This window comes from Symphalangus syndactylus, chromosome 17 (genome assembly GCF_028878055.3).
Source record: "Symphalangus syndactylus isolate Jambi chromosome 17, NHGRI_mSymSyn1-v2.1_pri, whole genome shotgun sequence".
Taxonomy (NCBI): Eukaryota; Metazoa; Chordata; class Mammalia; order Primates; family Hylobatidae; genus Symphalangus; species Symphalangus syndactylus.
The window spans coordinates 23,380,054-23,393,053 of NC_072439.2; the positions used below are offsets into that span (position 1 = coordinate 23,380,054).

General features: G+C 55.1%; 1 protein-coding gene across 3 annotated transcripts in view; it reads right to left on the reverse strand.

Moving 5' to 3' along the window:
* Positions 1 to 13,000, reverse strand: part of RYR1 (ryanodine receptor 1) — a 157,700-nt gene that overhangs the window by 13,219 nt on the left and 131,481 nt on the right. For all 3 annotated transcript variants that reach the window (XM_063621117.1, XM_063621118.1, XM_055250597.2), the window contains 7 exons: positions 10,554 to 11,360; positions 9,349 to 9,419; positions 8,422 to 8,566; positions 5,342 to 5,428; positions 3,771 to 4,022; positions 2,489 to 2,619; positions 81 to 123 (listed from right to left, as the gene is read on the reverse strand). In XM_063621117.1, the coding sequence (XP_063477187.1) occupies positions 81 to 123; positions 2,489 to 2,619; positions 3,771 to 4,022; positions 5,342 to 5,428; positions 8,422 to 8,566; positions 9,349 to 9,419; positions 10,554 to 11,360 (1,536 nt within the window). The remainder of the gene's footprint in view (positions 1 to 80; positions 124 to 2,488; positions 2,620 to 3,770; positions 4,023 to 5,341; positions 5,429 to 8,421; positions 8,567 to 9,348; positions 9,420 to 10,553; positions 11,361 to 13,000) is intronic.

Genomic DNA, 13,000 nt, shown 5'->3' on the forward strand with positions numbered 1-13,000 from the left:
GCAAGTGCTTGGCAGGCCTGTGATGGCCTGGTGGCAGGCAGGGACCCAATCCAGGACCCAGTGCATCCATGTCCTCTCACCTTGCGCTTGACAAACTTGTCCCAGTAGTTGCTGGGGAAAGACCTGCAGAGAGAGAGAGAGAGAGAGAGAAAGTGTGAGTGTAAGATGTTACGGCCAGAGGGATCAGAGCTGTCAGCCACACCAGGGTTGGCTGAAACTCCACTGTTTTTCTTTTCTTTTTTTGAGATGGAGTCTCACTCTGTCGCCCAGGCTGGAGTGCAGTGGTGTGATATCGGCTCACTGCAAACTTTGCCTCCCAGGTTCAAGCGATTCTCCTGCCTCAGCCTCCCGAGTAGCTGGGATTACAGGCACCCACCACTATACCCGGCTAATTTTTGAATTTTTAGTAGAGACGGGGTTTTGCCATGTTGGCCAGGCTGGTCTCGAACTTCTGACCTCAGGTGATCCCCCCCCCACCCACCTTGGCCTCCCAAAGTGCTGGGATTACAGGCGTGAGCCACCGCGCCTGGCTCCACTGCTTTTCTTGTAGAAACCTTGAACAGTGGGGACCCCACTGCCATCTTTGCTGGACCCCAGATGAGGCAGAGAACTTTCATTCAGAGTCAGATGTGCAAAAAAGACCTCAGAATGGCACTCTGATAAAGAGGCTCTGGCGTGGTGACAGGCAGGGAGGAGTCCAAACCAGCAGCCTGACTTGGCACCAACTCCAGTGGAACTGCCTGCTTCCTCATCCTGGTTGATTTCATTTAATTTCATGATTCTGGCCCTTTATTTACCAGTTTTCCAAGTGACAAATTGATGCTCTAACATCCTCAAATCTGGCTGAGTTTTGTTTTGTTTTGTTTTGTTTTGTTTTGAGATGGAGTCTTGCTCTGTCACCCAGGCTGGAGTGCAGTGATGAGATCTCGGCTCACTGCAAGCTCCGCCTCCTGGGTTCACGCCATTCTCCTGCCTCAGCCTCCTGAGTAGCTGGGACTACAGGCACCCGCCACCACGCCCGGCTAATTTTTTTGTATTTTTAGTAGAGACGGGGTTTCACTGTGTTAGCCAGGATGGTCTCGATCTCCTGACCTCATGATCCGCCCGCCTTGGCCTCCCAAAGTGCTGGGATTACAGGTGTCAGCCACTGCGCCCGGCCACGAGTTTTGTTTTTTGAGAGAGTGGAGCGATGACTGATTATGAATTCACGGATTTGCAATTATTTGAAGTGCTTCAATTCATTGCACTTCCAATTCCTATTCGTTTTTTTTTTTTGCCCCCAGACATAGGGTCTTGCTCTGTCACTCAGGCTGAAGGACAGTGGCATAATCATAGCTCACTGCAGCCTGGAACTCCTGGGCTCACGTCATCCTCCAGCCTCAGCCTCCCAAACAGCTAAGACTACAGGCATGCGCTAGCCAGGCTAGCATGTCTGGCTAACTTTTTAGGTTTTTCTTTTGTTTTTTTTTCTAAAGATAGAGGTCTTTCTATGTTGTCCAGGCTGGTCTTGAACTCCTGGGCACAAGGGATCCTCCTGCCTCAGCCTCCCAAAGTGCTGAGATTACAGGCATGAGCCACTGAGTGTGGCCCCTAGGGCCCCTAATGATTTCTTTTCCTTTTTTTCTTTCTTTTTTTTTTTTTTTCAGATGGAGTCTCACTCTGTTGCCCAGGCTGGAGTGCAGAGACTAATTTTTGTATTTTTAGTAGAGATGGGGTTTCACCATGTTTGTCAAGCTGGTCTCGAACTCCTGACCTCAAGTGATCTGCCACCTTGGCCTTCCAAATGTTGGGACTACAGGCGTGAGCCACCGTGCCCAGCCATGTTTTTTTATTTTGCACTCATTGCACCTGAGTAAGAATCACACCTGGAGACAGGGTTTAAAATATGGGTTCCTGGGCTCACACCCCAGAGTCAACGAACAGGAACCTCCAGGCCTCAAGTCTAGGAATCTCCGTGTGCCAACCTCACCCACACAGATGCTGTAATGCACGGGAAATGTGCCTCTTTTACGGAAATGAAGAGTAAGACTTGGGGAGAATGAGGCAGGGCCTGCAGGGACTGAAACCCTAGGTTTTTTTTTGTTTTTGTTTTTGTTTTTGTTTTTGTTGGGGGGAAGGGGGATGGAATTTCGCTCTTGTTGCCCAGGCTGGAGTGTGATGGTGCGATCTCGGCTCACTGCATCCTCCACCTCCCGGGTTCAAGTGATTCTCCTGATTCAGCCTTCCCAGTAGCTGGGATTACAGGCGTCCGCCACCACGCCAAGCTAATTTTTGTACTTTTAGTAGAGACGGGATTTCACCACGTTGTCCAGGCTGGTCTCAAACTCCTGACCTCATGATCCGCCTGCCTTAGCCTCCCAAAGTGCTGGGATTACAGGTGTGAGCCACTGTGCCCAGCCCGAAACCCTAGTTTTTTGGGGTCCCAGCCTGGACTGGGTGGAAACCGAGGTCTCCTGCTGCCACCCTGAGGTGGGGGCTAGGTCCTTACGGCGTGTTGAGCACCAGTCGGTCCCACTGCCCCTTCACGTCATCGTCCTCAGGCTGCTCCGTGATGTATAGGCCGTCAAACTCCAGCTTTCGGGCCAGCTCCTTCTCCCGCTTAAAGATTACCAGGGGCACCTGGATAGTGGGAGGAGGCCAAGGGTGGGCATCAGGCACCTTGGCTGGACCATAGTCTCAGCAGAAGCCATGAGATCTTGCTGGAGTCTGTGTGTGACCCCACATCAGAAGTGCTTTCCCCGTGATAAGGGTAGAAATGAGGAGGTCCAGGCAGAGGGGTCAGGGCTGGGATGCAGGGGACATGGGCAGAGGGCTCACGGCTGGGATGTGGGGGACATGGGAAGAGGGCTCAGGGCTGGGATGTGGGGGATGTGGGCAGAGGGCTCAGGGCTGGGATGTGGGGGACATGGGAAGAGGGCTCAGGGCTGGGATGTGGGGGACATGGGCAGAGGGGTCAGGGCAGGGATGTGGGGGACATGGGCAGAGGGGTCAGGGCAGGGATGTGGGGACATGGGCAGAGGGGTCAGGGCAGGGATGGGGGAGGCACAGGCAGGGGGGTCAGGGCTGGAATGTAGTGCATAGATAGAGGGCTCAGGGCCAGGATAGGGGGGCATAGATAGAGGGTTCAGGGCCGGGATGGGGGGCATAGGTAGAAGGGTCAGGGCTGGAATTGGGGGACACAGGCAGAGCAGTCGGGGCTGGCCATGGAGAGGCACAGGCAGGGGTGTCAGGGCTGGGATGTAGGGGCATAGAGGGGTCAGGACTGGAATGGAGGTGGGGCACAGGCAGAGGGATTGGGCCAGGATGTGAGAACAGGGGAGCTGTGGGAGCCCAGGAGTGGTGCCTGATGCCACCTGGGGCTTCCCAAGGGAGGGAGGTCTGAACTCAGAACTGAAGGATGAATAAAACAGAGGCAGGTGCAAGGAGGTGGAAGCAGGGCAAAGTATTGCAGGCAGAGGGAACAGCTTGTACGAAAGTTTTAAGCCCAAAGAACTCTAGTTCAATAGTAAAGTATCAAGACAGTGGTCCAGAACCCGGTTCCTCAGCTATAAGCTGTGTCTGTTCCCAATTTGATGTTGTCCTTGCTGGAGACCCCTATCATCCTTGCTGGAGACCCCAATCCTGTACCCAGTTCCCCAGCCCTCACCCCAACCCCAGGACCCCTCTGTCCCAACCACTTTCAGGGCCCCCAACCCCAGCCAGTGCTCCAGCACTGCCCCCACCCCCACCCAGCAATAAGCCCTTGAGCAGAACCATGGCCATGTGCCCACCTTGAGACAGTTATAGCCAATGATGCAGAGAAAGGCCACCAGTGTATGCAGGAGGCTCAGACACCGCAGGGCGGGCTCCATGTAGCCTGTGCTCTCCTCCAGGAAGTAGTACACCATGTTCTCATCCTCATCGCCCTCTGCCTCCTCTCCGGCCCCCAAGCCCCAGCCAGAGCCGCCACCAGAGCCTGCACCTGACACATCCCCAGCAGCTGAGCCTTCCATGTCTTCCTCCCCTGGTGGAGAGTCTGAGACCTGAAATGGGGACAGAGATCCATCTGTGGGTCTGCCACATGCAGAGCCCACTCACAAAATTGAGCCTCCATTCCCGAGACTGGACTGGGACCATACCAGATACAGTCTTGGTGTGGCTGTCAATCAAGATCAAGGGGTAGGCCTAGGGCCCTAGCTAGCAAATCAGACTCTGACCTGGGAATTAGCCTATTGAACTGAGCGGCACAGAACTGAAGACAGAGTTGGTTCATCTTGATAGTGGAGCCCTAAAGAGACTGCCCACTAATATTAACACTAACATGAAAATTATTAGCAGCTAAACATTTACACAGTGCTTTTCATATGCCAGGTACTGTTGCTCTAAGTGCCTTACACATACTCATCCTCTTTGTTTTGGTGGGGTGGATGGAGTTTCACTCTTGTCGCCTAGGCTGGAGTGCAGTGGTGCAATCTCGGCTCACTGCAACCTTTGCCTCCCAGGTTCAAGGGATTCTACTGCCTCAGCCTCCTGCATAGCTTGGATTACAGGTGCCCGCCACCATGCCTGGCTAATTTTTTTTGTATTTTTAGTAGAGACGGGGTTTCACCACGTGGCCAGGCTGGTCTTGAATTCCGGACTTCAGGTGATCCACCTACCTCGGCCTCCCAAAGTGCTGGGATTACAGGTGTGAGCCACTGTGCCTGGTGCCTTATCATCTTTCAATCCCCACAGCTCTATGAGGTATTCCCATTTTACAGATGAGGGAGTTGAGGCACAGGGATGGTAAGCACCTTGCCTAACGTCATGCGCCAGTGGGCAGTGGAGCAGGACTGGGTCCCACAGAAGCCATGCTTCGATCTCTCTAGTCTACCTTACTGTCCTGTTATCTAGACCCCTGGCAAGACCCCAAGGGTCCCTTTGTCCTTCAGGAGGCCTGGTTCTTAGCCCATTCCTTCCATTCTGTGAGCGGCCCGTTTCTTCCTCCCTGCAAACTTCTGTTTAGCTTATGTGAAAGCAAAGATGCTTAACGGAATCAGCGGGTGTTGCTGAGAGCTGAGGGCCTGCACCCAGGCGCACAGGACTGGCATGTGGCCGAGCTGAGCAGAGAACTCAGCTCCTGCTCCTGCTCTAACTCCCACAGACACTCAGGCTTCTGTCCTAGATGGATCCAGGTATCCCCTACTCACCCCCATGGAGGGGGGTCCCAGGATCCAGGTGTCCAGCCTGAACCCTCCTAAGGACCCTGAGCCCAATACCTCGTCCCTTCAGTGGAGGAACCCTGAAATTCTGATAGGGGCTGAGCCTCCCATCCCACAGCATGGATAAGGGCCCCACCCTTCCAGCCCTTCAGGACCAGCACCTTATAAAACAGCAAGATGAAGTTGATGGCAAATGCCAAGAAGAGGGCAAGGAACCGCAGGGTGTAAAAGTTCCGGGACAGGTAGTTCTGAGAGAGAAGAAAAAAAGAGAGAAAGCGCTCACAGATCAGCCTCTTCCCTGGAGAATTCATCCCATCATTTACCCGCAATCAAAGTACCTGGGCTCTCAATATCTTTCCTACAACCTCCTATTTATTTATTATTATTATTATTATTATTATTTTTGAGATGGAGTCTTGCTCTGTCGTCCAGGCTGGAGTGCAGTGGCACGATCTTGGCTCACTGCAACCTCTGCCTCCTGGGTTCAAGCAATTCCTCTGCAGCAGCCTCCTGAGTAGCTAGGATTACAGGCGTGCGCCACCACGCCCAGCTAATTTGTGTATTTTTAGTAGAGACAGGGTTTCACCATATTGGCCAGGCTGGTCTCAAACTCCTGACCTCGTGATCCGCCCTCCTCGGCCTCCCTAAGTGCTGGGATTACAGGCTTGAGCCACTGTGCCCAGCCTATTTATTTTTCAGACAAGGTCTCACTCTGTCACCCAGGCTGGAATGCAGTGGTGCCATCTCAACTCACTGCAACCTCCGCCTACCGGGTTCAAATTCTCATGACTCAGCCTCCTAAGTAGCTGGGATTACAGGTGTGCACCACCACATTCAGTTAATCTTTGTATTTTCAGTGGAGACGGGGTCTCACCATGTTGGTCAGGCTGGTCTCAAACTCCTGACCTCAGGTGATCCACCCACCTTGGCCTCCCAAAGTGCTGGGATTATAGGTGTGAGCCACCTCGCCTGGCCTCAACCTCCTATTTATTGAGTCTTGCTTATACCAACATCTGGGCTAAGAGCTTTATTTGCATGAACTTGTTTAATTCTCAGTATACCCCTGTGAAGTGGGTACTACTGTTATGCGCACTTTACAGATGAGGAAACTGAGGCTCAGGGGAAGTGGTGTCTTGCTCAAGGTAACATAACCAATGAGTGGCAGAGCTGAGATTTGAACCCAGGCAGTCAGTCTCCAGAGTCCAAGCTCCAAGCCACTTGGCCATGCTGCTTCCTGAGTGAGGTTACCCCACCTGTCACTCTGCCTGCTTTACAGAAGATGAAAGTGAACTTTTTTTTTGAGTCAAGGTCTTACTCTCACCCAGGTGGGAGTGAAGTGACGCAATCATAGCTCACTGCTGCCTCAACCTCCTGTGCTTAAGTGATACTCCCGCCTCAGCCTCCTGAATAGCTGGGGCTACAGGCATGTGTCACCTCACCCAGCTAATTAAAAAAACATTTTTGGCTACTCTGGGTGCACTGCCTATAGGGTAGCCCTGCTCTGCAAGGAGCAGTAATTAAAAAAAAAAAAAGATTAAAAAAAATTCGGCCAGGCCAGGCGCGGTGGCTCACGCCTATAATCCCAGCACTTTGGGAGGCCAAGGCGGGCGGATCACGAGGTCAGCAGATCGAGACCATCCTGGCTAACGTGGTGAAACCCCGTCTCTACTAAAAATACAAAAAATTAGCTGGGTGTGGTTGCAAGTGCCTGTATTCCCAGCTACTCGGGAGGCTGAGGCAGGAGAATGGCCTGAACCCGGGAGGTGGAGCTTGCAGTGAGCCGAGATCGCGCCACTGCACTCCAGTGTGGGCGACAGAGTGAGACTCCGTCTCAAAAAAAAAAAAGAAAGAAATTCGGCCAGGTGTGGTGGCTCACGCCTGTAATCCCAGCACTTTGGGAGGCCGAGGCGGGTGGATCATGAGGTCAGGAGATTGAGACCATCCTGGCTAACACGGTGAAACCCTGTCTCTACTAAAAATACAAAAAATTAGCCAGGCGTGGTGGCGGGCGCCTGTAGTCCTAGCTACTCGGGAGGCTGAGGGAGAATTGCATGAACCCAGGAGTTAGAGCTTGCAGTGAGCCGAGATTGTGCCACTGCACTCCAGCCTGGGCAACAGAGCAAGACTCCATCTCAAAAAAAAAAAATTCTTTTGCAGAGACAGGGATCTCCCTATGTTGCCCTGGCTTGTCTCAAACTCCTGGGCTCAAGTGATCCTCCTACCTTGGACTTCCAAAGTACTGGAATTACAGGCATGAGCCCCCTCGCATGGCCAGGAACATCTTCCATCTCTCCCTCTTTCTCTCCGCCTTTCCCTCCATCCCTCATTCTTCCCACAAATTCTGACGGAACCATCTTCGTTCCACATGATTCCCTTACTGACCCCCTGCCCCCCACCGCCACTTTTTTTGAGGCAGAGTCTTGCTCTGTCACCCAGGCTGGAGTGCAGTGGCACGATCTCGGCTCACTGAAACTTCTGCCTCTTGGGTTCAAGCGATTCTCATGCCTCAGCCTCCTGAGTAGCTGGAATTGCAGGCATGCACCACTATGCCCGGCTAATTTTTTTTTTTTTTTTTTTGTATTTTTAGTAGAGATGGGGTTTCACCATGTTGGCCAGTCTGGCCTTGAACTCCTGACCTCAGGCGATCCGCCTGCCTCGGCCTCCCGAGGTGCTGGGATTACAGGTGTGAGCCACCGTGCCCAGCCTCCCTCACCCCCTCCTATCAGGCCAGGCCTGGAGAGGAGACAGGATGGAGGGAACCCTGGGACCTGCCTCCCAACACCCACCCTTCTTCCTGGCCTGGATGAGATAAGCGCTTCCCCAAGAACTGGGAGAGCTCAGACCTCCACAGCAGCAGTGGGAGTGGTGGAGGGACTGAGACTCTAGGGGCTGACAGCCAAGAACAGGCCACAGTGGGAAGGCCAGAGCGGTGGCCTCATTGAATGTAGGTCTGGACAGAGGATGGAGGTGGAAGTGTGGGTGGGTGGCCCCGATAAACAGAGGTATGGAGGTTGGAATAAGGATTGTGAGCGGGGAAGGAACAAGGAACCAAGTGAGGGCCATCTGAAAATGCTACCCTGTCCCCAGGTCTGGGGATGCCTCTGCCCTCTCCCCAGCTAGGGTTCTTCTTGGAGATGAGCTTGAACAGATGAACTCAAGAACAGGGTGAGCAGGAGAGGTGGGCACCAGAGGTGGGGCTCCCAGGGAGAAGAAGGTTCAGGTGACCTGGCTGGATCCTCACCAGGAACTTCACCCTCTGCACCTCCAGTTCTCCCCAGAATTCACCCCCAGCTTCTTCCTTCTTTGGAGGGGGTGAGGGAGGTGCTTGCTTCTTGGGGGGCTCTGGTGGGGGCTCAGGAATTTCTTCCTTCTCCCCATTCTCGGCACTGCAGGGCAGGACAGACAGAGGTCAGGAGGTGCCTGGGCAGGCAATGCATGAGTTCATTCATTCAAAACCATTCACCAAGGGCCTGCCCTGTGCCTGGCCCAGGTTTGGATGGTACTAGGTACATGGGATGATGAGATAATCAGGACTTGCCCTTATGAGGCTCCAGTCCAATGTGGGAGTCAGGCAGTGACACTGACACCAGGCAGTGACAGCCCAGAGTGGTTGGGGCTGGGATGCAGGAAGCTCAGGGGGTTGTGGGAATCTGGAAGAGACACCTCCTCAACTTAGGAGGGGGTCAGGTGTCCTGGAGAATTGGAAAGGATGAGAAAGACTCAGAGTAGGCAGGGGGCCTGTGTTCCAGGCAGAGGGAAGGCACATGCGAAGGCCTGGCGGTTAGATGGGAGTTTTCATTTTTCTATCTCTCCGTCCTTTTTTTTTTTTTTTGAGACAGGGTCTTGCTCTGTCACCCAGGCTGGAGGGGAATGCTGCGATCAGGGCTCACTGCAGCTCCGCCTCCGGGGGTCAAGTGATCCTCCCACCTCAGCCTCCCCACACAGCACCATGCTTGGCTAATTTTAAATTTTTTTTATGTTGCCCAGGTTGGAGCATTTATTTCTTGATTCTTTTACTCAGAGCCCCTCCTCCGTGCTTGAGTCTGGGCTGGGTGATGCCGAGGACACAGGGTGGCCAGGACAGCCTCGGGGCCTGACCTCTGGAGGCTCCTAGTCTAGGAGGGAGGCAGTGATAGGGGTTAGGCCCTTCAGCCCCAAGGCCACTTACTCAGCTTTCTCCGGCTCCAGCTCTGGTTCCGGCTCTGGCTCTGGTGGAAGCTCCTCCTCCTCTCCATCCACCTAGGAGCAGGGCAAGCATCAGGGCTGAGTCCCCACCCTAAGCGCTTCCCAGGGCTGCCTGCCTGCTCCTCTCATCTCCTTTCTCTCTTATTTCCCCTGGGTAATCTAAGTTTTACACTTCCCCCCACCAGAAAGAGGCAGATGATGATTCCCATTTTACAGAGGGGAAACTGAGGCTCATCGAGGTGAAGCCCTTTGCCCAAAGCACTGCGCAGGGTCGGGCTGACTCCAAGTACAGCTCTGCGTGTCCCCAGGGCTTCCCACCACCTTGACCTCCGCATTCCCGTGGCATTCCCAGCACCAAGGGCCTGAAGGTGTTTGGGGTCCCTTCCTCCCTGGTGTACTTCATTCCCACAACGAGTATCTCCAAGGGTCTTTTCCTAGTGGCCCTGACTCTGTCTCGGGACTTTTTTTGTCTTGGTCTTTCTTTTCCTTTCCTTTTTTTTTTTTTTTTTTTGAGACGTAGTCTCACTCTGTCACCCAGGCTGGAGTGCAGTGGCACCATCTTGGCTCACTGCAACCTCCGCCTCCCGGGTTCAAGCGATTCTCCTGCCTCGGCCTCCCGAGTAGCTGGGATTACAGGTGCACACCACCATGCCCGGCTAATTTTTGTATTTTTAGTAGAGACGGGGTTCCACCACGGTGGCCAGGATGGTCTCAAACTCCTGACCTCAGGTGATCGGCCCGCCTCGGTCTCCCAAAGTGCTGGGATCACAGGTGTGAGCCACCGCGCCCGGCTTAGTTTTGGTCTTTCTTGCCCTCTAATTTGGTCTCTGGGTTTCTTACTCTCTCTGGCTCTCCAGGTATCATTTTCTCTACCTCTCCCGGGCCCTGCACTCTGCCCGGCCCTGCACTCTCTCTCCCCGGCCCTTTCTCCAGGTCTCCATCTCTGAGCCGCTTTCTCTGTGCCTCTGTGTATTCCTCTGTCTCTGAGCGTCTCTCTTGACTGGCGCCCGCTCTGTCTCCGTGTGCGTCCTCCATGGGTGCGTCCTCCGTGGGTGCGTGCGCCCTGCGTGTGCCTATATCCCCCTAGCCAGTTCTCTCCTGTGTGTGTGTCTCCACCCAGCCGGGCTCTCTTCCTCCCTCCAATCCCGCATCTTTCCAAAATCCCAAAGTCCCCGCCTGCTCTCTCACCCCCAACTTCCTCTTGAGGATGGGAGAGCCCTCGGGCGTGGGCGGTTCCGCAGGCGTCGTGTCCCCCATGTCCCCGAGACCGCCAGCCCCTTCAGGCCGGAAGGGGCCCCCATCGGTCACGGCCACCGCCCCGTCGGCGCCGCCCGGCCCGGCCTCGTGCACCGCCTCCTCCTCGTCTCCAGCGCCCTCCGCGGCGTCTCCTGCGCCCTCGCTGGCACCCTCGCCGTCTGCGTCTCCGCCCGGCCCGGCCGGCTGCTCGCCGTGAACCTCGTCGCTGGTGGGGTCGGGCATGCCCGCCAGGAGCTCGGTCACCGTCACCTTCTTGGCGCCCTCCACCAGGCCGCCGCCGAACAGCGAGCCCCAGAGCAGGCTCAGCGCGCCCGCTGCCGCCCCCGCGCCAGCGGCCCCAGCGCGCGTCACTGCTGCCCAGAGCAGCGCCGCCACCGCGGTGGCCGCCTCGCGGGCCGTGAGCCGCCGCAGCCGCCGCACGCGCCGCCGCAGGCTGCGGTAGCTGAGGCCGCGCAGGGCCCGGCCTGCGGCCGCCACCACCCGCGCCGTCGCCCCAGCTGCCGCCGTGGCCGCTGTGCCCTCGGGCCCTTCCGCGCCCTCCTCCGCGCCCTCCGCGCCCGCCTCCGCCGCGCCCTCGTCCTCGTCGGTCTCCGGCTCGCCCTCGGGCTCCGAGATCTGCGCGGCGATCTGCATCTCGAAGATGGTGTCCTCGCAGAAACTCACGAAGAGCTCCATCTTCTCAGCCTCGCCGCCCTCGTTCACCACGTCGAAGATGAACTGGCGCTTGGACTCCTTCACCTGAAGCGCGGGGCGGCAGACAGGATAGGGGCGCCGTCAGCGGGGGCTCGGACAGCAGCGACAGCGCAGTGGCAGCTACAAGGGGTCACCGCGGCAGGCGCTGTTCTAAATGCATTGTTGGTATTTTGTTTTGTTTTTGTCACGGGGTCAGGCCCGGCGCGGTGGCTCCGCCTGTAATCATAGCACTTTGGGAAACCGAGGCGGGCAGATCACTTGAGGTCAGGAGTTCGAGACCAGCCTGGCCAACATGGTGAAACCCCCGACTCTACTAAAAATGCAAAAATTAGCCGGCGTGGTGGCGCACCCCTGTAATCCCAGTTACTCGGGAGGCTGAGGTAGGAGAATTACTTGAACCCGGGAGGCGGAGGTTGCCGTGAGCTGTGATCATGCCACTGCACTCTGGCCTGGGCAACAGAGTGAAAGTCTGTCTGTCTCAAAAAAACAAACAAACAAACAAAAAAAGGATCTAGCTCTGTTTCCCAGGCTGGAATGAAGTGATGCTCTCGGCTCGGCTCACTGCAACCTTCGCCCCCAGGGTTCACGTGATCCCCATGCCTCGGCCTCCCGAGTAGGTGGGATTACAGGTGCCCGCCACCATGCTGGGCTGAGTTTTTGAATTTTCATTAGAGACAGGGTTTTGCCATGTTGGCCAGGCTGGTCTCGAACTCCTGGCCTCAAGTGATCTGCCCGCCTCAGCCTCCCAAAGTGCTGGGATTACAGGCATGAGCCACCATGACTGGTAATTTCTAAAAAAAAATTTTTTTTGCAGAGACAGGGTCTGGCTGTGTTGGTCAGGCTGGTGTCCAACTCCTGGCCTCAAGCAATCCTCTGGCCTTGGCCTCCCAAAGTGCTGGGATTACAGGCAGGAGCCACAGCGCCTGGCCACGTTGTTGTTTTGGTTATCAATAGCAAACCTATAGAGAGAGCTTCAGAGAGCACTCATTGCGGGTACTCCTGTGAATGCTTCAATAAGGCCAGGCCCCATACAAGCAGTTTCCATAAAACTCACTTAATTCTCACCAACAAGCCTAGGGCTAGCGGGTTTTCTTCCCATTTTACAGATGAGGACAGGGAGGCCCAGAAAGTTACATGCCCAAGTGAGACAGACAAGGTTGCACATACAGGATTTGAACCCCCAGAGAGCTGGCTCCAGAATGGATGTGTTTAGCTTCCTTGAGAGGAGGAGCATAGTGCTTAAAGGCAAGGGCTCTGCAGCCAGCCTGCCTGGGTTCAAATCCTGATTCTGCCACTGAGTAGCTGGGTGATTTTGAATTAACTCTCTGGACCTCGGTTTTCCCCTCTGTAAAATGGGCATAATAGGACCTACATTATAGGGTTGGTGTGAGGCTTCAATGAGTTAATAGATGCTGCATGATTAGAACAGCACCTGGTGCCTGATAAATGCTGTATAGTGGGCAGGCCATGGTGGCTCACACCTGTAATCCCAACACTTTGGGAGGCCGAGGCGGGCGGATCACCTGAGGTCAGGAGTTCAAGACCAGCCTTGCCAACATGGCAAAACCCCGCCTCTACTGAAAATATAAAAATTAGGTGGGCGTGGTTGCACATGGCTGTAAGCTACTCAGGAGGCTGAGACAGGAAAACCGCTTGAACCTGGGAGGTGGAGGTTGAGTGAGCTG